The 25,067-nt window shown below is 40.1% G+C and overlaps 1 protein-coding gene across 4 annotated transcripts in view; it reads left to right on the forward strand.

Moving 5' to 3' along the window:
* Window positions 1–25,067, forward strand: part of myo3b (myosin IIIB) — a 516,799-nt gene that overhangs the window by 300,919 nt on the left and 190,813 nt on the right. For all 4 annotated transcript variants that reach the window (XM_048598929.1, XM_048598928.1, XM_048598930.1 and 1 more), the window contains one exon: window positions 7,923–8,034. In XM_048598929.1, coding sequence (XP_048454886.1) covers window positions 7,923–8,034 — 112 coding nt within the window. The remainder of the gene's footprint in view (window positions 1–7,922; window positions 8,035–25,067) is intronic.

Genomic DNA, 25,067 nt, shown 5'->3' on the forward strand with positions numbered 1-25,067 from the left:
GTTGTAACTAGCTTTTAACAGCATGCTAGTTGTAAGCATTCCTGATTAATCTTTTCGGCCCTGAAAAGCCACTGATATGAGTGTGAATTGCCAATTTTTTTCCATCATCGTAAGAAATTACACATTTTTTTTAAGGTTTGCTTTTTTTAAGATTTTTAAGATTTTTCAACTATAATTGAGCTATATTCATTTTTCAACTATGATTTCTACCATAATCCCCTGTCTACTTCCCAATCTTTATAATGCTGCCTATAAGATGATACTAAAAAGTGAAGGATTACAAGTGCATTTAACTTCCTGGTTTGCTGTCCGTGAGAATCTTCCAACTAATTGACTGGCCGACAGCTTGACAATAGCACTGTTGCCGGGCATTTAGTGATCCCCTTGACTGAGTTCTAGAATTGGATTTCTTCTTTCCTGATTTAAATCAATGCTAGATTACCATTGACTGCATAGTATGTGTCTGTATCGCATTTGTCAACATCCAGCATTATTGGGGTAAATAACAGAAAATAATTTGACAATATTTGCTCAGTCTGATTAGTTTCTTGATTTTAAGTTTTTGAGTTTGCTAGTGACTAAAAGATGAATGTGAGCATCAGATATCAGTTTACATATTACTGATTCGCCATGGGTAAACTGGCATCACTTCAAGCTACCTGTAAATTTGGCATCCTGTTGGATATTTACAGGTATTGTTGCTGTATTTGCAGTGCAGCTCACAGCTTGTTTCGTTTGATTTTTACCTTTCTCCCCTTTTTCAGAACTGACAAATTATCCAAGTTGTTTCATGTTTGCAAAAGCAGGTGTAGCTAACTTCACAGGCAGTGTTCTGCAAATCTTGGGAAAAGGGAATTTCCTGCATGAGCTATTTTTGTACTTCTTGTGCTTTAATGTGGGCTTTGATGAATATCTAATAAGATTTTGGAATTGTTTAGACTTAGATGATACTGCATTATGATTCAAGTTGTGCTGCGATTCATAAAACATACGTGTAGTCTTATTTTCATTTTAATATTTTTACTTTATTTTTTATGCTGTGTGTTTTCTTATTTCAGAAGATATTCACTTTAACCTTTGCTCACGATCAGACAAGTGTCTTCTAATCTATACCATACCTATGTAAACTGAATTCTCTCAATTTCAATTTCGTTGCTGAATCGTATCCATGTTATAATCTCTGTTATTTTGCTTCTTTTAGAAGGCACTGAGTGACCCATTCATGTGCTTGTTGCTTCCTTTTGAGCAATGATTCAACCTCTTTTGTCATCCAGACATTCTGCCTGCTGGAACAAGCTTCCCAACTACTTTCTCATTTCACATTGAATAATTTTCATTAATCTGCCTCTCATATCTTATCCTGCACCATGTCTTACTCACCTAATCAACCCTATCCTTGCTGATCTTCATTGGGCCCTTAAGCCCCCAAAATCTTCAATAAAAAATTATCATCTTCATACTTAAATCCTTTCATAGCCCCATCATTTCAAAATCAGTGACCTCCTCCAAGTTCTTAATCCCTGCCCCAAGTTTCCAGTCCAGTAAGTCAGGACATTTGTTCGTCACCCTGATTTTTGCCCGACCACTAATGACTGTATTTTCAACTATCTTGGCGTAATATATTCAAAGGACCGCTCCTGCAACCCCTTCATATTTTCATCTCTCTCTTTTTAAGATACTTCTCAGAATCCCTTTCTTTGAGCAAGCCCTTGGGCACCTCTCCTGATATAGCCTCCTTTGACATAGCATCAGTTTTTGTGTTTGAATCTCTAAATACCAAAAAGTGTTTTTCCATCTTAAAGATGCAATAACAATGTGTCAATGGGGGCAAGTGTGACTATTTACAGTTATTTAAAAGGAATCAGCTGTGAATAATTTTAACCAATATTCCTTTATTTGACTACGCATCACCCATTGAGTCCAGCAATAGGGAACAATCACTAAACATGACAAAAGTGGAAAACATTGCTTGCTGGAAATCTGAAATCAAAAAAGCAAATACTGAAAATAGCCAGTAAATCTAGCAGCACCTGTGGAGAGAGTAATCAAGTTAATGTTTCAAGTCTGATTTTTCATCATAGTTTTCCCAAGGCTGGAATGTGTCGACTACATGTAATAATTTGGATTTATTAAGGATTATTAATATAATTGAATGGAAAAATTCTAATCTTTCTTAAAATTTGAAGTAAATTAGAAATAACACATGAAAGTTTAAAATTGACCAAATATAGGAAAAAACATGCATGAAATGTTTCTATGTTGGTAATTAATGCAATATTTATCTAATTTAGGTTCGTTTGATACAAAATTGCTCTGAGGTAGATTCGCATCGTTTTCTTTTGAAAAGGAAATGTTTGGCTTTTGTATTCATTTTATGTTTAAGGTGCTATCAAGTTATGTATTCCACATTAAATTTCTCTTATGCAGCTTGATAAAATGCAAAAGAAATTAGGTTTTAATAAGTTGATGCTGTGTTTGTAGGAACATTTAAATTTTTTTGTTATTGCTGAATGGTTTAACCAACTTTCCCTAAATGATTGACAGAAATATGTGAAAGTACTGTATGGACCTGGCTGTTCAGTTCTGCACCTGGATGGAAAATTGCAACTGGTGATTGCAGCAGAAAAAAGAGAATCCAGCCAAATATTTATTTGAAAATGTTAATTAAAACTAGATAATTACAACAATGGAATGTGACATTACATTTCTTATAGTTAGCTATTCCCTTCTGCACTCAAGCTGAAAACAGAAGATTATTTGCTACAGTATTCTAAAAAAATCTCTTTTAACTATTTGCTGGAATAGATGGAAAGAAACCTGCAGCATGGTTCATGCAGAAGTAAGTGGTTGCAGCTGTGAATGGCATCTTCAGAAACCCAGGAATTTCCTTAGTGGCAGATGCAGTTTAACGGTCTATCAGAATCAGCAAAAGGAAACATGTTGTCAGATGAATAAGAGGGCTACTTATCAAAACAGAAGTGCATTTAAGAATTTTCTGAATAGTGACCATAATTCTGTAAATTTTCTGATACTTATGGATTAGAGCAAGAGTGGACCTTGGATGAAGTTGTTAAATTGGGGAAGGCCAACTAACAGCAAATTAGGCAAGAATTGGATAATGTGGATTGGAAGTGGCTGTTTGAGGGTAAATCTACATCTGACATGTGGGAGTCTTTTAAAGACCAGTTAATTAGAGTGCAGGATAGGCACGTTCCTGTGAAAATGAAGGGGACACAAATGGCAGGATTTGAGAATGTTGGATGACAGGGGAAATTATCAGTTTAGTCAAAACAAAAGGAAGCATACCTAAGGTCTAGGCAACTAAGAACAGATGAAGTCCTTGAAGAATATAGAGAAAGTAGGAAGGAGCTCAAACAGGGAGTTAAGAGGGCTGAAAGGGACCATGAAATGTCCTTGGCCAACAGGGTTAAGGAGAACCCTAAGCCATTTTATCCTCATATTAGGAGCAAGAGGGTAACTAGCAAATTTGCAAATTGTAACAGGTTCAGAAACAGGGGCAACCAATTTAAATAGGCGCAAGAGAAGATGCCTCAAGGTGAAAGTACCAAGAAAAGCTTTTGCAAATGGTAATTGGAGTGCTGACCCTCTGGTATACAACTGGCAGGCCACCTGGATTCCACAGTTAGGGTATGGCCTTAATGGTGTAATTCCTGTTGGAGTCTGCGCAGTGGCCATAATAGGCTCATTAAGAGGCTGAACTGCTTCACTGTTTGCAAAAATGCACTTATTCACAGTATAGTAACTGCTATAGGGCTGTTGTGGTGCACTGGTAGTGTCTATATCTCTGAACCAGGAGGCCCGAGTTCAAGTCGCACCTGTTCCAGAGGTGTGGACTAACATCTTTGAACAGGTTGATTAGAAAATAGGTTAAAAATGTATAAAGTATCTGGCTTAGAAGGATTGTCTGGCACAGTGGCAATGTCCCAATTTCTGGGCCAGAATGTCCTGGATTGATTTCCACCTGCATGGGAACATGTTGATTCAAAATACTTACCAGCTGGCTTGCAGTAGTCATGTGATCACCACCTCTGTTGTAACTCTCTTTCACTTTAATTTGAAGCAACTCGTAAACACGTGAAACATGATTTCAGGTAGTATTGTCATAGTGAGAACACATCCATTGAGAGGGGAGAAATTTACTGTCAGGGAAGCTGTTAGCACGTGCAGAAGCTCTGAGATTGATCATCAGCTAGCATGTATTAATAGGAGATCAGACAAAGCATTGCATTATACAGAGGTGCATTGCAGGCCAAATTAAAACAATATATTGGGGTAAAAAATAAGAAGTTTTTGCAGAAGGGCCAGTAAAAAGGTCAAGACCAGTGGGCATAAATGTTGTGGAGGACAGAAAGAAGAATAGAAAGCATGTCTTGCATGGGGGATGCAGTCCTCTAACTGCAAGAGGCCAAATCACTTTGCAAGCAACTCTTCCTGCTAGGAAGAAGCAAAGCAAACCTATAAAGATTACTGCTGCAGAGATATCAACTAATAATCGTGAATAATTTGTCACCACCATATATATCGCCAGATCTAAAATTAATAAATAATTTGTGACCATTAGAATGATGACTGCAGGAGAACAACAAATCAATGTGAAATTTCAAATAGACACTGTTGTTTTGTGCAAAGCACAGCCCTGTGCAAAGTCCCTCAGATGGTGACCCAAAAATGAAGGCCTGACAAGTAAAATTGAAAACTATATAATGAATGATACTCATCTCAAGTAGACAAATGAAGCTGAGAATCCGACATGATGGGAAGAATGACGGCATAGAGTTCCAGATAGAAATTAAATAAAATCATTCATCTCAGTAAAAGCTTGTGCTGGTGACCCTACATGATAGAAGAGATTTGCAGCATTACGCAGGCCACTAACCCATTGACTATTGATTAGATCCATGAGAAATCAGACAAACTGACAACTCACATGCATGTCATTAAATTATAAGAATGCTTTAGAGATATGGGGTGGAATATATTTGTAGAAGCTGATGAAAATGAACATGCTTGTTCATTTTTCTTTTACCTTTGTATATTGGGTAACTTATATACCTTGCAACTGCAAATGATAATGCATGTAATGTTTTTTTATGAAAAGGGGAATGTTTGATGGCTCCAACACCCCTGCTTCAAAGGTTGCCTCAAGGTAGGTCCATGTAGGCATGAGGTGTGGCAAGAAATTGCGTAATGTCCATTTCTGGGTCCTACTTCTATGTCTGTTTAGAAGTTTATTAGGTCAGCGTGAAGAAAGAGCTTATGAAGATATAAGAACTATTGTGTCTCTAGTGCATTCGTAAGTGTGCACATCTAAGTTTACGTAAAATTCATCATGAGGGATTCTTGTCAGTGGCTGTTTAGGATACAGTGCTGTTCATTTAAATCCAAAACAACAATATTTTCTCCAGAGACTGGGGAAACAAATGAAAATGATAATGGTGAATTAGAATTGCAACTTGTAGTGATTGGAATGAGGAGCAGGTGGATTTCATTGACTATGAGATCCTTGTTTGGAATTGTTAACCTGTGCCAATCAGGGAGCCATGGCTGACAGATATAAACAGGAGATTCAGAAGGTCCCCTCAGTCTAGGGATTGGCTTTGAGCTGACTGGACTGAGCCCGTGTACTGTGTACATGTTAATAAAGGGTGACTTGGTGACAGGATGCTGGCCTCTGTGCAGTTATTTCACAACTACATATATCTTTGGCAACACTGGAGCCCAGGCATTCTTAGTTATCAAATTCTTCAGCAAATTAGGGACAAACAATACTGTGTATCTGCGTAAGTATATTAGACTGTCACTTTGAGCCAGATCACATGACACCACGATGATCTTGTTAACTATTTTGGAAGGAAACAACTCAATCCAGCTTGCTCCCTTTCAGAGTCAACACCACATTAATAAAAGCTCTTGTTTTAAATGCTGTGTCCCTCTTAGCCCTTCCTGAAATGTAACACAACAAAAACTTGCAAATAGGATAAAATCTGTTCCACAAGCTACCAGGGCAATCCACTGATTCATCAAAAAAAGGAAAATGTCATGGCCGTCACAACAGATCTTGGAGGTACTTCAATTTAAAAAAAGAAAATGAATCAAAAGACACCATTGCTGCTGAAGCAGGCACAGTCAGCATTTTTATAAAAAAAAAGATTTCACCCCAGGGAAGAGATGAACAGTGCAGAAGAATCTTGCCATGTGCTCCACCCTGAAGGAGTACGGTGTGACTAATGAGTGCCCTTCACAAAAAGACATGTTTTGAGGGTGTAGTCTCAGGGTGGGAGAAACAGCATCAGGAATACCTTGTTTTAAATGAGAAGAGAGGTAGTGCCAAAATTTTCATAGTGCATCATGCAATACAGGCTCAAGAGATGAGTTGGAGCATGAGAAATCACAAAATTGCAGTTGAGAGAGGAGCACCAATACAAACTCAAAACTACCAAATTGTGTTGCAACCCTCAAAATCTATACTAAGAAGGTAAACAGGTGAAGTGGTGCTGTTAATGGACATTATGCATCTCTGGCAGAGATGTTCTGAACCAAATCCAAAAGGTTACCTTAACTGTACAAAAGGGTACCCCATCCCTTGGCAGCTTTAGACTTTTTTCCTAACTGAAGTCTTTTGAGATATTAACAGGAAAAGACAGGCTAGATAAAGATAAACTATTTCCACTGCTTGGCGATTCTAGAACTAGGGGGTATGGTCTTAGAATTAGGGCCGATCTATTCAGGAGAGATGTTAGGAAGCACTTTTAAACACAAAGGGTGGTAGATGTACAGAACTTTCTTCCACAAATGGCAGTGAATGCTAGATCAGTTGTTAATTTTAAATGTGAGATAGATACATTTTTATTTGGGATATTAAGGGCTATGGGTCACAGGTGGGCATATGGAATTAGGTCACAGATCAGCCGGGATCTCCTTGGTGGAATAAGCTCAAGGAGTTGAATGGCTTAGTCCTGTTTCTATGTTCCTGTCTCCATATTTAGAATTGCAAGATATATTTTGAACACTCCATTAGCAATACCAGACCAACCTGAGGTGCATTTGCTTCCATAAACCATGAATGCTCAAATTTCCAACCTCCCCACCACAGCCACCGCCACCACTACGGCCACAGCAACAAAAGTGGCTGGAACTCACAGATTCCGGTCTCCAGAACTATTTTTGCAATGACCAAATGGTTGTCCATTTGCATGAAAATTCAGGGCCAATTATCTGATCATTCTGTTTGTACGAACTTGTGTATAAATTGCTACTGTGGTTTTTAAGTATCTGCACTTTGAAAAAGTAGACAGTAAAGCAGTTGGAGATGCTTAGAGAAACAATCTTTAAGTTTTATTTCATACATTTTCATTTCCTCCCTTGTTTCCATTTCTTCTTTCCGTTCTTTGTCATTTCTGAAGCCCTTTTTCCTCAGTTCTTCCCTCCTTTTACTTCGGTGAGCACATCAAATTGAGAGACTTCTTCAGATCATTCCTGCTAATATGATTTGGATTCTGGTATTGATTAATAAATACCTATAGTGCTAAGTACCTAGAGATGTCGACGAAAAAAGATTAATGCATAGCTCTTAACGATATAACTCCACTGGTGATATAAATTATGCTCTATGCATTAGATTTGGGGGTTGGTCATAATAATCATTTATTATTAATTTACCCGAGGAAGTAATGTGACAAAAAAACTGCTCAAAGATTGCTACTTTATGACATTTATAATTTAAAGTATTTGAGATGTGAATTTTTAAATTGACATGTCAGTTTTTGGAAAAAGAAAACTCAATGTCGCACCCTAAGGCCTTAAATATGTTTTGACTGCCTGTAAAATTTTCTTGTTATCTTGTTTCTGTTAATCCATTTCCAATGAAATGTTCACCTGTGTTTTGTTCTCCTACCTGCTAGATACTACTACCTTGCCTTCAAGGCACATCAGACACCTCCTGCTAATTGTGCAAGTTGTGCTGCCATTCTAAAGAAAGCAAGACTAGACAAGTGGGTGCTTGGAAAAACTAAGGTAAGAATAGTCTTTAGCATTTTTAAATGTTACTTGAATTTAAAGCTGGCTTTTCTTAGGATTGCAGAATATTCCTTGTTTTTGAAATTTGAAGTACCTTTTCATGAATGTTTTTATTTCGTATATAATGTGACATAAGAACATAAAGCATGTGAAATAAGAGCAGAATTAGGCCATTTGTCCCCTTGAGTTTGCTGCAGCATTTAACAAGACCACGGCTGATTTGATTGTGGCCTTAACTCCATTTTCTCCTTTCTCGTGTCAGTCACAAATATGTTGAACTCAGCTTCAAATATATTCAATGATTCTGCCTCTATTGCTCTCTGTTAAAGAGATTCCAAATACTAAAGACACTTTGAATGAAGAAATTCCTTCTTATCTCCCTCTTAACAGGACACCCTTTATTTAAGACTGTGACCTTAGTGTCAAATCCCCTTAAGGGGAATTATAAACTATGCAAAGTAGTTTAATTAAAGAAGTTGTAGTTCTAAATACTGTCTTTTTCTAGGTATGGGTGAGAGAAAATTAATCCCTTAGAATGGAAAGCGAGGCAAATAAATCAAGAGCTCTCTGGATGACAAAAAGGTAGAAATTACAATAAAAAAGAAAAAGTATGTTTATGACAGATATTAGGTAGTAAATACAATTGACAACAGAGTTGAATATGGAAGGTTCAGAAGGATAGCAAAAAGGAGAAGCAAAGAGGGTGTATGAAAAGTGGTTAGCATCTAACAAAAAAGAGAATCTCAAAACTTTCTATTGGCATATAAATAGTAGAAGTGTGGTAAAGGGAGTAATGAGGCTAATTAGAGAACAAAAAATGATTTACACAGGCAATGGAGGAAATGGCTGAATTAAAGTGTGGATGTAGATGGATGTTTTTTAGGTTGGTAAGCTGTAACGAGCTTTGTGCCACAGAGATTGGTGGAGATACCTCAACTGTTTCTAATTCATATAAATAACTTGAACGAAGAAACAGAAGGTATGGCTGCCAAATATACTGATGACACAAAGATAAATAGGAAAGTATGTTGTCAAGGATACAAGAGGGTTGTAATAAGACATAGATTGGTTAAGGAAATGTGCAAAGATGTGGCAAATGGAGTATAGTGTGAGAAAATGTGAAATTGTCCAGTTTGTCAGAAACAAAAAAAGAAACATATTATCTAAATAGTGAGAAATCACAGAGCTCTGAGATGTAGAGGGACATGGGTGTCTTTGTATATGAGTCACAAAAGGTTAGTATGCAGGTACAGCAAGTAATTCGTTAAGATGATAGAATGTTATCATTTATTTCAAGGAAAACTGAATACAAAAGTAAGATTGTAATGCTTCAATTGTACAGGGCACTGGTGAGACATGCACGATATTGATAATCTTATTTAAGGAATGTGGAGGCATTCCTAGACTGATACTCAAAAGGAGCAGATTGTTTTATGAGGAAAGATTGGACCTCTAGGCTTGTACCTGCTGGAGCTTAGAAAACTAAAAATTGACATGATGGAACATACACAGTCCTAAAGAATCCTCACAGGATAGGTATAGGGATGATGTTACCTCATATAGGAGAATCCAGAACGAGGTGGTCACTTTAAAAATCAGAGTTTGGCCATTTAAAACAGAGATTAGATGAAATTTCCTCTCTCAGAAGGTCATGAGACTTTGGAACTCTTTCCCTGAAAAGGTGGTAGAAGCAGAGTCATTGAATATTTTAAGACAGAGGTGGGTAGAATCTTGTTAAGCAGGAATGAAATGGTATTGAGGGTAGGCAAGAAGATGGATTTGTGGTTGCGTCAGTTCAACTATGAATTTATTGCATGGTAGAATATAATTGATGGGCTGGATGGCTTACTCCTCCTGATTTGTAAATCCACACGTAAGTATCAAATCAATAATTTGCATCTGTCTTTACCAAGGAATGATGTGGAGGTGCCGGTGTTGGACTGGGGTGGACAAGGTAAGAAATCACACGACACCAGGTTAAAGTCCAACAGGTTTATTTGAAAACACAAGCTTTTGGAGTCTGAAGAAGGACTGAGGCTCCAAAAGCTTGTGTTTTCAAATAAACCTGTTGGACTATAACCTGGTGTTGTGTGATTTCTGACCTTTACCAAGGAAGGTGAAGCTTCCTTGGTCATGACGATAGAGGAGGAAATTCAGTGGCTGGAAGTATTCAAAATTGATGGGGATCATTTGTTGAACACAATGCCTGTATTGAAAGTGGTCAAGGTACCAGGACTGGATGAGATGCATACAAGGATACTGGGGAAGTGAGAATGAAAATGCAGAAGCTCTGGCGAAAATTTGCTGGGCTTCCTTAGACTCATGGGTGGTATCAGAGGACTGGAGGATTGCAAATATTCATAAAAGGGTGTAAAGGAGTGCTGGGCAAGTACAGGCCATTCAGTTTAACTTTCATGGTTGGAAACTTCTAGAAATAATAATTCGGGACAAAGTAATAGTCACAAAGGAAATTGTGGGTTTCGGTAAGGAAAGCCACCATGTCCAACTAACTTGTTAGAGTTTTTTGAATAGTATACAGTATCCTAGACTTCATTAATAGGGACATAAGGTACAAGCCAAGGAGATTATAGAGTCATAGAGATATGCAGCACAGAAACAGACCCTTCCGCCCAACTTGTCCATGCCGACCAGATATCCTAAATAAATCTAGTCCCATTTGACAGCATTTGGCCCATATCCCTCTATACCCTTCCTATTCATGTACCCATCCAGATGCCTTTTAAATGTTGTAATTGCACCAGCCTCCACCACTTCCTCTGGCAGCTCATTCTATACATGCACCACACACTGCGTGAAAAAAGTTGCCCCTTATGTCCCTTTTAAATCTTCCCCCCTCAGCTTTTTGACTCCCCCACCCCAGGGAAAAGACTTTGTCTGTTTACCTTATCCATGCCACTCGTTATTTTGTAAACCTTTATAAGGTCACCTCTCAGCCTCCAACGCTCCAGGGAAAGTAGCCCCAATTTATTCAACCTCTCCCTATAGGATTGTTTTCCTAGGAGAAGGCTAGGAGAGTCTGAACAGAGTAAACAGGGAGAAAATGTTCACACTCGTTAAAGGTTTGTGAACAGGAAAGCACAGATTTGTTGCAAATAATAAAAGAAACTAAAGTGATATGCGGATGTACTTATTCACACGACAAGTCGTTAGGGTTTGGAATGCATTGCCTGAGCGTTTGGTTGGAGGCAAGTTCAATCAAGCATTCAAGAGGCCTTGGGATAGTTATTTGGAAATGAAAAATTAGGGCAGGAGAATGGCACTTGGCAAGGTGCTCATGTGATGTGCCAGTGCACAAAAACAAGATGGGATGAATATCCTCCTTCTGCACCGTTACAATTCTGTGAGTCAGTGATATATATCAAGTCAAAGCAGTTCACTGGATTTGTTTTTGTCACTGTGAAAAGTCACTCCAAGGCAGCATTACTGCAAAGTGTGATTGTTGACAATATGTGTGAGAAGATAAAAACATATTTAAGGACGTTGGCCCTGAAAATGTGTGATTATGCTAGTTCACCTTAACATAACTTCTTTGTAATCTAGAGGAATGGTTAGAACTGGCTGTAGCCTCAGAATCATGGAATATTTGCAGCACAGAAAAAAGCCAATCATCTCATCGAGTCTGTTTTGCCCAGCTAAAAGAGCAGCTCAGCTAGTTACATTTTCCTGCCCTTTCACAATTGTCATGTATTTTTTCTAATGTGAAAAGTTTTTCTAATTCGTTTGAGAATTCCACTATTGAATCTGCTTCCATGACACTGTAAAGTGGCACATCCCAGATCAGGACAACTGGTTGTATAACCACTTGCTTCTGATTTTTTTCAATCATTTTAAATCAGTGTCTGCTTGTTCTTGACCCTTCCACCAATGTGAGCCATTTCTCTCTATTGGCTTTGTCTGCACCACTCATCATTTTGAACACACCTGTCAAATGTCCTCTCAAACTTCTTTAAGTAGAACAATCGCAGTTTCTCCATTTTAGCTGCATAACTGAAATTCCTCATCCCTGGAAACATATCACCATAAAACCTGGAATCACATCGATCTTTACTGCACCGTTTCTAATACTTTCATATCCTTTTGAAAGTCTAGTGTCCAATACTGAACACAATACTCTTGTGGAAACTGAACAATGTATGGAAAGGTTCATCATGTTTGGGGGGTGTTTCTGGAGGAAATTAGGTCTTGTACACCAGCTGAAGAGCTGGCTGTAAAGTTGCATTGCTTCCTTTGGGGAAGGTCAAATTATGAGTCAAACAGACACTTAACATGCCACTTCAGGCCTTCCACAGGATCAGGATCACTGTTGCAGGAAACCTTGCTTGTTAATGATGCTGTTCAGAGGCCAGCTGCTCTTTTGATCAGCAGTGCCATGAGGATTATTTAAATAATACAATTTTATGAATGATAGTGTTAGGTGTGCATCATCTTGGGACACTAGCAGCAGCAGGAATGCATTCAACTCCACCCTGTATCCCATGGTCTGGCATATCCCTTGCTCCACCATTATTATCAAGCCAGAAATTTAATGCTGTCTCAAAGAGGAGTGTAAGAGGTGCAGCTGGAGCAAAACCAAGCATACCAAAACATGGTGCCAGCTGGTGAAGCTACAACATATGGCATGCAAGTTAAACAGTAGAAGAAATGTGTAACAGATGGGGCAAAGTGATTCCTCAACCACTGGATCAGATTTAAACTCTGCATTTATGTCACATTCAGTTTTAATTATTAGTGGTGACCTAACCAAATCATTGGAGAAAGAGGCTCCACAATATCTTCCATCTAAAACGATGGGGAATCCCAGCATTTGATTGCAAAAGACAAGGCTAAAGCACTTCTAATCAACCTCAGTCAGAAGTGCCAAGTGAATGACTCATCTTGACCTCCTCCTAAGGTCTTTGCAATTGAGATGGCAGTCTTAAATTCACTTAGTTCCAGGTGATCTCAAGATACGTCTGAAGGTGTTGGGTACTACAAAGGCATTAGCCCTGACAACATCCAAGCTACAGCACTGAAGATTTCTGCTGCCAAATGAGCCACGCTCCTAATTAAGCTGCTCCAGTCCAACTACAAAATGATCATCTATCCAATACAAACATAGGAATCAGGATCAGGAGAAGTATATTCAGTCCCTCAAACCTGATCCACCATTCAAAATGGTAATGGCTTATACAACATTCATTCCTATGTCTGTCAGTCCTTGCTTACCATGACTTGTCTGTCACTGCATGAAAAATATTCCAGGACTATGCTTCAATTGCATTTGAGGAAGGAGAAAAATGCATGACTCTTAAGGAAACACTAATATCTTATCTCTGTCACGAATGGGGGACTTATTATTTTTAAACAGTGACCCTTTGTTTTTGATTCACCCACAAGAGTATACATCCTTTCCACATTCACCCTATGGATACCCCTCAGGATTTTTCATGTTTCAATCAAGTTGCACCTCAATTTTCTAAACTCCAGCAAATACAAACCTCGCATGTCCAATGTTTCGTTGTAGGACAGCCCATTCCAGGTATTAGTCCAGTAAATGTTCCAACACATTTATATCTTTACCTCAATAAGGAGTTTAATACTGCACACAGTACTGCAGATGTGATCTCACTAAAGCCTTGCATAGCTGAGGCATACCCTCCCTACTTTTGTATTTGATTACCCTCACAATAAATGATATCATTCTGTTGACTTTCCTAATTGCTCGCCATTTCTACATTCTAACCTTTTGTGAGTTGTGCATGATTCTGTCCCTAAGAAACTCATGGAGGCAGTTTTGTCTCAGGTAGTGTTAAACTATACTGGGTGAGTTACTACCTTTTCCTAAGACGTCTATCGTGGTGTGTCATTTAAGAAATTAATTTGTAGCAATGCCTTTTCTATTTAAGATGATGGTGGTGTAGTAGTAATGCCACTGGACTAGAGGTCCATTCTGGGGACATCAATTTGAATTTCACATAAGCAGCTGGCGAAATTTAAATTGAATTAATACATTTTGAATGTGAAACTAGTATCAGTGACGGTAACTGTAACAACTATCAGTGACTACCCTTTATGGAAAAAATCTGCTATCCTTACCTGATCCCTCCAGACACCAGATCCACAGCATTGTGGTTGATTCTTAACTGCCCTCTGCAATGGCATAGCAAGCCATTCGGAGCAATTAAGATTGGGCAACAAGTGCTGGCCTTACTTATGATGCCCACATTCTGTGAAAGAATAAAGAAAGGTATGCTCAGATTGCATTCTACCATGAGCTCCAATCCTCATTTAGAGCCTTGGCCCAAAAATAGACCAATGAGCTAAATTTCAAACGTGCGATGAGAGAGGCTGCCTTTTTAATCTAGGCAACATTCGACTCTGTGTGTTATCAAGGACTCTGAACAAAATTGAAATCAATGGAAATCAAGAAGAAACTTCTTCACTGACTAGGGCCATACCTGTCATGAAGAAAGATGGTTATAAATGTTAGAGGCCAATCAACTCAACCCCAGAATATAGTTGCAGTAGTTTGTCAAGACAGTATCCTAGGCCTAACTTGGTGTTGTCAATGTCTAGAGGGTCCAGAAGTGCTGAGTGTGTCCTGCACAGAGGCACGTGTGCCCTCCCCAGTTTGACCTCCCACAGGGGCTGAAGGTGGCAGGCAGGGTGGGGGTGGAATGCCCAGCCACCTTTGGAGCCTTTTCTGAAAGGAGAGTTCTGGGGAGGCCTGTGTGTAGTGGCTGCTCCTCTAGCTGGGTTCTTCTGGCACTATGCTGCCTTCTTTAGAGAAAGGTGCACCTGGAGTGAGGTCAAGGCCCTTTAACCCCTGCCACCTTGCCTTTGGTACTGAGCAGCTGTGGCTAGAGTGATGGAGTGCAGGTCTGTGCATATATTGAGCCGAGTCTGAGACTGCGGGATGTGTCTCTCCATGGCAGCCACCAACCTGACCATCAAGACATTAGACACTCACATGCCTGAGGCAGCAGGGTCCCAACCACATTGGTGCGGTCCTGCAGCCTCTGTGTCAATTCGCTCCATTCCCCCTACAAATCCACCTGTTGCTCCTATGTCTGTTTGTGCATTTGTGTGAAGTTCCAAAATGCCAACAACATGGGGTCCTCTCTTGCTGAGGGTTGTGCAGGTGGCTGGTTTCTTGCAGTTCTGCAAGTGCCATAGACCTATGGCATTTCTTCCTGGACCAGTTGCAGAGATGTGGCACTGAAGCACTCACCAGCATATGCTCCTGCCTCTAACCTAGTTAGCATTCCCACCAAGATGTTAGGATCTGAGTTGGTGGGGGATGCAGGAGGCAGTGCTTGCCGGTGCTTCCTCTGAAATATTCGTGTTATCTTCCTAAGAGGTGGAAGAGAGAATATCTTGTGGGAATGTCCTGACTGGAAATTGTGGACATGCCAGCAGGATGAGGGCATCACTGGCTAGACCAGCATGTATTGCCCATCCCTAATTGCCTAGAGGGCAGTTAAGAATCAACCACATTTCTGTGGGTCTGGAGGTCAGACTAGGGAAGGATGGCAGTTTCCTTCTCTAAAGGACATTAATGAACGAGATGGGTTTTTCCAACAATCGACAAGGCATTCATGGTCATCACTAGATTCTTAATTCCAGATGTTTTTGTTGAATGCAGATTCCACCATCTGCCATGGCAGGGTTCAAACCTGGGTCCCCAGAAGATTTTCTGGGTCTCTGGATTAACGGTCCAGCAATAATACCACTGGGCCATCATCTGCCTGCATGAGACAAGAGAAAGAAAGCATTGTGACCAAGGGCTAGAAGTTGTGGCATGATGAGAATACATTCAAAGTGGGGGAATGGGAAAGTAATAAAACAATAACCACAGCTTCTTACTTGGTTGGCAGGGCACGAATGTCTCAGCATTCCCACAGGTGTGGTCCAAGTGTTTACCTGTCAGGACCAAGTTTCTTCTTCTCATAGCGGGTGAGGAGCCAAAAAACCTGAAACCCCACCAATTGTACAGGTTCTTTCAGCCCTATCATGAACCATTTTCTGTTGTAATGAGAGAAAGGGAAGGATTGAATGAGGTGAAAGTGAATGACACAAGTGATTAGAGGTGCAAGTGGAGGAAAGGTTGTGAGTGAGTAAGCAGGTGGTGTAGAGGGCATGCGAGGTTGGTAGCATGTGGGATTTGAGGGGGATGAAAGCTAGCGATGGAAAACATTGCATATAAGTGTATAGATGACCATAACACCATTAGATATAACAGCAGAATTAGGCCATTTGGCCCATCGAGTCTGCTCTACCGTTCGATCATAGCTCATATGTTTATCAATGCATTCTTCTGCCTTCTCCACCTAATCCTTGATCCCTTTACTAATGAAGAATCTATCTATCTCTCCCTTAAATACATTCGATGATTGATTGTCCTCCACAACCTTCTGCTGCAGTGAGTTCCAAAGATTAACCACCCTCTGGCTGATAAAATTCCTCCTCATCTAAGTTCTAAAGGATCGTCCCTTCACTCCGAGGTTGTGCCCTCTGGTCCTAGTCTCTCCCATCGTGGAAACGTCTTCTCCACGTCCGCTGTCTCCAGGCCTCTCAGTATTCTCTAAGTTTCAATGAGAGTCTGTAAGTTTCAACGGTGGAACATGAGCCTTGTTGTCAGGTGCGTGCAGTAGCGGCAATAGAGTGAGTGTAGAATGGCAAAGAGAAAATTGTGGCACTTACCCTGGCAGAGCAGAGAAAGTTGTTGACTGACGTCCTATATTGCTGGGCTCTTCTCCAAACAGCAGAAACTATGCTCACCTGGGTGGCAACCTCAAATCAGGCTGACAAGTTGTGGTGTTGTGACTTCCTCTGCCTGTCCTGGGAAAGAGGACATTCTTTCTCTGTACCACCCTGTCTGCCAGTTCCCTGTCCACAAAGCAGGCCATCAGTTTCCCTTTGTCCACCATGTTCAAAGCAAATATCTCTAAATGTGGAAAGCAGTGCCGGACTGCCAGCACTTGACCTGGTGCACACCACCCTTTTTAATACGCCACCAGCACCAGTGATCCCAGCAGTTATAAATAGTTCCGGTTATGTTGAGTGGGAAAATTGGGCTGGTGTCAGTTGAGAGTGGTGCCATAGCGACATTGGCAGGATTGTGTGAGAGAACCCACTAAGCCTTACATAGAGAAACCCTCTGTGAAACTGACGCTTAGCCGATATCTTAAAGGACTCAATCCAGTGCTTAAGTCTTAACTGTCTGGTGCGATACTGAGATATGTTAACCAGAAGAAGTCATGTTTGGCTTTATATGTAATGATTTATGGAATCTAATTTCACTGAGCAGGTTTTAATGCAAGTCGTCAGAACCTTTCCACTGGTCCATTACCCAATTTTCTTCAATTTTAAGGTTGCAGTTGATCTCAGCACCCGAGAACTAAGGAGATCATAAATCAGACGGAGACTTTATTAATTGCTTTTGAATCATCTCTACTATAAAGACGTGTTTTATGGGCAGGATTTGGTGTTGTTGGAGTCCCTGCCATTGAATTGCCTGTAAAGAGCCATAGCAAAATAATGGTCACTTGTTCAGACATTGTTGGCACCTGTGTAATTATTCCCCGTTGTTGGTCAGCACTCTTGGGAGCGAAGAGAAGAAAAGTGGTTGGAGTGGGGGGGAGGTGATGTGGTAGAAAGAAAAGGAACGCATGGTTATTAAAAATGCCATTGGATCTTGCATATGATTTCCATAAAATTAAGGGTATCTCTGACCAAATGAAATTTTATTTAAAGGGAAAACCTAGTCTGAAGGTTTTCTACCTTCCCCACGTGAGCCTTCTTCCCACAAGTTTCCTGCAACATCCTCCCATGGGTGTTGCTGGCTTGAACAGCTTTTATTGACCATCCCGAACTGACCTTGAGAATATTGTGGTGAGCTGTGCTCTTGAATTTAAAGTGGATGTGAGGAATGTCTCATCAGCCATGATCTAATTGAGTGGTGGAGCAGGCTCGAGGGGCCAGTTGGCTTACTTCTGTTCCTTTTGCTTAAGGTCTTATGAACTGTTGTAGTCCTTGTGACGTGAGTTAACACACAGTGCTGTTAGGAAAGTAGTTCCATGAATTTGACCCAGCAATATTGAAGGATCCAAACAAGGATGGTGTATGACTTACAGGGGAACTTGCAGATGATGATATACCCTTGCTGTTCTAGGTGGTAGCGATGGCAGGTTTGGAAGGTGTTGTTGAAGGAGCATCATTGAATTGCTGCAGTGCATATCATAGTGCACAGCTCAGCCACTTTCTGTCTGTAGTGGAGGGAGATGCTGATGGCTGGGATGTAGTCAAGCAGACTGCCTTTGTCTTCAATGGTCCTCAGCTTCTTGAGTGTTATTGCAACTGACCTCACATCCAGGCAAGTGGCGAATAATCTGCAATACTCCTGACTCATGCTTTTGAGAGTCAGGAGGTGAATTACGCATCGCAGAATTCCAGCCTCTGACCTGCTGCTGTAACACTGTATATATGTGTCCAGTTCAGTTTCAGGTCAATAGTAACCTCCAGGGTGTTGATACTAGGAGATTCAATGATGGTGATATATTTTAATGTCATGGGGAGATTGTTAGGTTCTTTCTTGTTGGAGGTGGTCATTGCCTGGGGCACATCTGTTATTTGCCACTTATCAGCCCAAGCCTTAATGTTATCCAGATTTTGTTGCATATGGATATGGACTAGAAATTGTAAAGAATGCCGTGCTTTGTTGAAATTGTCATTTTGATTTTGCAACTTGCTAGGAATTCTTCATTAAGATATAGTGCTTTTTCAAGGTTTGTATTCATATAACCTAAAAATAATTTCACTTCAGATGTCTTGTCACAATGCATTTGCATTTTTTCCCTTTCAGTGATAATTTCCAAGTCTTCTATCTGCCTGCATGCCAGCATTCAAGAATCAAGTTGAAAAAAGCTATCTGAATTGCACACATTTCTTGGTTTTAGTTAAGATTTATTTGTTATCTGTACCACAATAAACTTTGGGAACATCTGTCTCCACACTTTTCCACATGTATTGTTGTACCCCTTTATTTCAAGTGCTCAGTCTGCTCCTGATTTGACTATGTTTAAGAATTGGCACCGGTTGGAATGGAGATGACATCTAGTTAACCATTTTGAACTGGTTAAAATTTTTAAGAGTTGGCATATAATTATCAGTCAAAGCATATCGTTACTCAGTTCTTCTGAGTTCTTCTAGTGTCAGAAATAAACATTCTTAGCTTTTCAGTGTTTCATTACAATCCAGGGTACTGTATCCCCTTTGCTTTCACAGAAGTAACTTACTCACTTAAAAGTGATTTTACTATCAATTACCCCCTGTCCTTTCCATGCATTGTTATCTAACAGCATTATTTGTTGATGTAATTTCCACTATACCTTTAGATTACAGTTTTATTATTTTGTACCTTAATTACGCATTATTATTTTCCTTTCATATTCTATGTAGTTTGTTTTGAAGGAGCAAATCTGCCTTCATATTCTCCTTTTTGTTTTAACGCAGTTATTCTTAAATTTTTTCCTCATGTGATTCCATTTTAATGCCTTAGACTTTATGTGGTCCCCAGAGAACTTGATGAGCGGAGGTACAAAGGTTGCTGATCAGGCTGGGGGTATGGGTGAGAGGTGTTCTTCAGTTATTGTGCAGGTGTGGGATGTGATCCCAAAGTAAAATAGTACACACAAACTTAAACGTATGAAGATCACATGTTTTTAAATTTGAATAATTTGTGAAAATATTTTGAAAATGATGCAGATCACTGTGCTAAGTCCCCTCCCAATGAATATTGAGCCAGAATAACGTTTATTGAACTCATGACAGGCTCTGAAACTGTGCGTAACAATTTTGATCCCTCACCTCACAGTGAGCTATGAACCAGTAAAAGAAAATAGAGTTCTGTCAAAGGGATGCTTGTATGATACGTGTTCACTCCTCACCTCTTCAGTGAAATGAGAGTCAAGAAAGAAAATCTGGATCATGTATCATGGACCTTCAGAGCCCATCCCAGGATTTTATTGACACTATCATTGCTCCACATCCACTATTACAGCTGTAACAGAAGTTGAAATCCCCAAATCTCTTTCCACAATCCATTGTTGGGTCACAACCCACAGTTTTGGAACTCCTGTTTTAATACTTTCATATATCTCTTCCAAGCTATTCTGGATATTCTTTCCTCTTCCTTATGAAATTAGCTTATGGTCATCAGTGAATTTATCTACTTTCATGAATAGTGCATTTTTTCATTAAAATTTATTTGAGTCAACTTCCCAAGTGACCCAGTGCACAAAGGCATTGTGTCATTAAGCTATATAAAATGAAAGGTCCCATATTGCATTCGTAGTCTTTGCTGCATCATGTAACCCAGCCAGAACAGCAATTGGAACATTACAATTTTTTTTGACCCCTCGAATATAACAACAACAACATCTCATATTTAAATGGCACCTTTAACATGATAGAATGACCTAAATTGCCTCACAAGAGCAATATGAAATAAAATCTGATACTGAGCCACATAAGAAGGAAATACTGGGGATAATGACAAAAAGCCTTGTGAATGAGGTAGGTTTCAAGGAGTATCTTAAAGGATGCTGATGAGGTACAGCTGAGGAGGGATTTTGACCCCAAACAACTGAAGGCCACCAATAGTTCAGCAACTATTGACTATTCTAGAGATGCTGAAGAAAATTGAAGGAAATCAGCTACTTCAAAGGATTATGAGAGTGGAGGAGGTTAACACACAGGGAAGAACATTGTTATGGAAGATGTTGAAAACAAGCATGAGAATTTTAAAGGCAAATGTGTTTCTTAACCAGGAGTCATTGTAGGTCAATGGGTACAGGGGTGTCTGATGAAAAGGACTTGGAGCAAGTTAAGAGATGGGCAGTAAGAGTTCGAAATACATGAAATTATGGAGGGTAGAATGTGGGAAGCTGACCAGGAGTGCATTGAAATAGTCAAGGCTAGAGATATCAAAAGCACAAATGAGGGTTTCACCTGCAAGAGAGATGAGGCAGACATGGAGTCAAGTGATGTTACAGAAGTAGAAATAGTGGTCTTAATGATGGCATGAATGGGTGATTGGAAGCCAGTCTCAAGACCAAATATAACACCAAGGTTGTAAACAGTCAGTACAAGCCTCGCACAGTTGCCAAGGAGCAGGATGTAGTTATTGTCGAGAGAATGGAATTTGTATCAAAGATTGAAGACCATGGCTTTAATCTTGACAGTTTTTAGTTGGAGCAATTTCTGGTCATTCATAATGGATGTCATCTAAACATAGTTATTAAGTCAAGAGATTTGATGGCAAGGTAGAGCTGTGTGTTGTCAATATCCAGAAACTGATGCGTTTTCAGATGTTGTTGCCAAAGAGAAGCATATACATGAGAAAGAGGAGTCTGCCATGGATTGATCCTTAGCGGACACTAAAATTAACTGTGGGAGTTAACCAGATAAGAAGAACATGAAAGACATGAAAAACTAAACACATGTGGTGATCATTTGCCTAAAGTAGCTGTACGAGCAGTTTACTGGCCAGCAGAGTTAGATGTGTAGATGGTGACACAATTGTGGTATGTACAGATCAATAGAGTCGTAGAGGCCCACAGCATAGAAAAAGGCCCTTCAAGTTTGCAACTAACTATTCTAATCCCATTTTCCACCACTTGGCCCGTAACTTTGTATTCCTTGGCATCGTAACTACACATGTAAATACTGCTTAAATCTTATGAGGGTTTCTCCCTCTACAATCCTGACTGGCAGTAAATTCCAGATTCCCACCACGTTCTGCATGAAAAAGATTTTTTATTCATTATCGTAGTGAACTGTCACATCCACCATCACTGTGGCCACGTGCTCTTTCTTAAAAAATCAAGTTGGGTTTCCATAGCGACCCATCCTTGGGTGCGACAAGTGATCAGAAAAGCTAATGGAATATTGGCCCTTATTTCAAGGGGGTTGGAGTATAAGAGTAGGGAAGTCTTACTACATCTGGACAAGGTGCTGGTATAACTACATCTGGAGTGCTGTGAGCAGATTTAGCCTCTTATTTAAGGAAAAATATTATTTTATTGGAGTTCAGAGAAAGTTCACTAGGATGATCTCCGGCATAAGGGATTGACTTGTGAGCAAAGGTTAAACAGGTTGGGACTCTACTTATTGGAGTTTAGAACAATGAAACATACGGGACCCTTAAAGGGCTTGACAGAGTAAATGCTGAGAGGATGTTTCCCCTCATGGGAGGGTCTAAGACCAGAGGGCATAGTTTCAGAATATAGAGGTGCAAATTTAAGACTGAGATGAGGAGGAATTTCTTCTTTCAGAGAGTTGAGAGTCTTTGGAATTCCTTGCCACAGAGAGCTCGGGGACAGAGTCCCTGTGTATCTCGACTGAGATCGATAGATTCTTGTACAGTAAGGGAATCAAAGGTTATGGGAAAGGTTCAAGAAAGTGGACATGAGGAATGTTGGATCAGTCATGATTCTGTTGAATGGTGGAGCAGCCTTTAACGGCCAAACGACTTACTCCTGTTCCTATTTCTTAAGGATTTACAGTCTTGTAACAGTAAGGTCAACTGAAGATGGTCAACAGTGATTTTTCAGTCAGCTTTCAAGTTCTAAAAGGCAGGGTATCCAGTTTAACTGTTGGAAGGTAGCCTTCCAGTGACAGAACAGTCACTAGTGCTCCTGCCAGACTTAGAGAACCCACATCCAAACTTCCTGAATGCAGCAAAACGTAGGCCACCCTGTACAGAGTGCGCTGGTTGCAAATTTCATTTCTTATTTCCAATATTAAACATTGGTGGAAATGCACTTTCATCATGCTGGTGCTTTAAAGCCGGAGGGTCTCTGACTGGTCTTCCAGGTTTGACAGCCTGTCTGTCGTATTTAATTGGACAATGAGCTCACTCACTGGACATTAATTGCCTCTCTGGGGAAAATCACTTTGATTGTCTTTCCCATACATTGTCAACCTGATGGTGGATTCGGAAGTCTGCAAGGTAGATGCTATCTATTGTTTCTGTAATGACAATTACATCATTTGATGTAATTCATTACTCCATTTGATAAGACCATGGCTGAGCTGGCTGTGGACTTAACTCCATTTTCCTGTCTGCCGTCTTAACAACTCTTGGTTTATCTTTATTTATGCTGTAGGTTTGTTGAGCTTGTCACAAATGCTTTGTGCATCCAAATAGAGTGCATTTAGTTTTTAAAGTTTACAACTTCTATAGTTGTATTCTTTGGATGACCTTACTCACTGCATTATAACTGTTCAACTCTCCAGCCCTTCCTGTCTTGACCTCTTGTCTTTGGTGAAATCACTACATTACTCTTATCTCGGCTTTTCTCTTCAGATTTCTAAATTTGTCCTTGGCTGACCCCTTTCCCACCTTTTAACTTTAAGTCCTATCCACTGCCTTAGTTACATGCTTCAACAGGATGCAGTTCCAACCCATTTGAAGTGGAGTCCCCTCTTTCCCTAGTATTAATGTCAGCGTCTCATGAATCAAAGACCTTTGCAGAGTTTTCTTTGAGCCACGCATTTAATTCTCTAAACTGCTCGATCTTATTTGTTTGTTACTTGGGTACCAATCCAGAGAGAGTTCCTGTTGGGGTTCTGTTTATTAATTTAGAATTCTGTATACAGAATCCCATTCTTAGTTCTACCTTAGTCCCATTCTTAGTCCTTGGTTCTGATAATAAATCATGCCAGCTGGATCCTGCTCGCTCACTCCCAGCAGTCCATTTTTGTCTCCAGTTGTTTGTACATGATCCAAACCCTGGTATGGAGTAGGTATCACATCCTATGGAACTCCAAATCTCACCTGGAGAATATCTATTCCCTTAAATATACTTCCCGTATCATTCCAAATTCCTTTTTACTCTCTATACTTGAATGGACCCCACACCATGGTGCCATTGAACCTGCAATCCTTGTTCTGATCTACAGGAACAGAAGTACCTTTACCTATTAGACAAAGACAAGAATCAAAGCTCCAACATCACTGCATCCTGAATCCCATAACTGCCTGACTTAAAGGCAGTCCATTGTGGCCTGAAACATTGTAGCTGGGTCTCTTTGTGGCAGGAAAACCTCCCGACACCAAGTTGGTCATGGGATTAGGTCCAATGGAGAAACATGCCCAGTTGTGGCAGGCTGTCAATCAGGCTCATTATTAATCTAATTAATACTAATTATTCAGAAACCCATCAGAATTTCCTGGTGACTCAGGGATTAGGCACAGCTTTCCTGTGCCTCCTGAAGGCATTGTTGAGTTTGGCTGGGTAGGGGTTTTTGTAGGTAAGACAATGATGGCCTCCCTATAAAAGGCATTTAGTGCCCATCTGAGGGCTTGGGCAGCAGGCAAGTCCAAAAGCCTTTCCCTTCAACATGTCGCCCTGCCAAAACACTTTTCTCCGATGCTGCCCTTTTCTCCCTTATCTTGTGACCTGTGTCCCTCAGTTATCCTAGGTCTCACGCTGGGAACATTCCTGGCAGCAGATGGTGGCATTGTCTGTAAGGGAGAACTGCCAGCTGTTGATTAGCCAGTTGCTGTCATTGGGTGGGATTTCCTTCCCTGGGATCCTGAAAGCCTAACTTGCTAATTACAGACACTTACTTTGATCAGAGCACTCTCCAATACAGCATGGATCTCCCATTGGTTCTCACACTGAGCCCACATCAATTACATTAAATACCGCCTACAGTCACACTCTCCTGTCCCTGACCTTTGACGCCCTCTGAAGTTCTCTTAATTGTTTCCTGGAACAAAATGTCCACATAACTCACTCCTTCCCTGCCTCACAATTTCTTAAGCTCAGATCCCATCTTAACAAATCTGAATTGAATGTCCTCAAGCTCCAGACTTGCTGCAAAGTGGTTGTCTGGGACTGTATGCTGTCCGGACCCACTTATATGCTGTACCTTCCCTACCATATATTTCTAGGCTATTTATTCATTCAGTTATTATAGTTATTGTTCAATTGATTATTTTGGTTTCATAGTTTATTAAG

This window comes from Rhincodon typus, chromosome 7 (genome assembly GCF_021869965.1).
Source record: "Rhincodon typus isolate 14 chromosome 7, sRhiTyp1.1, whole genome shotgun sequence".
Classification (NCBI taxonomy): domain Eukaryota; kingdom Metazoa; phylum Chordata; class Chondrichthyes; order Orectolobiformes; family Rhincodontidae; genus Rhincodon; species Rhincodon typus.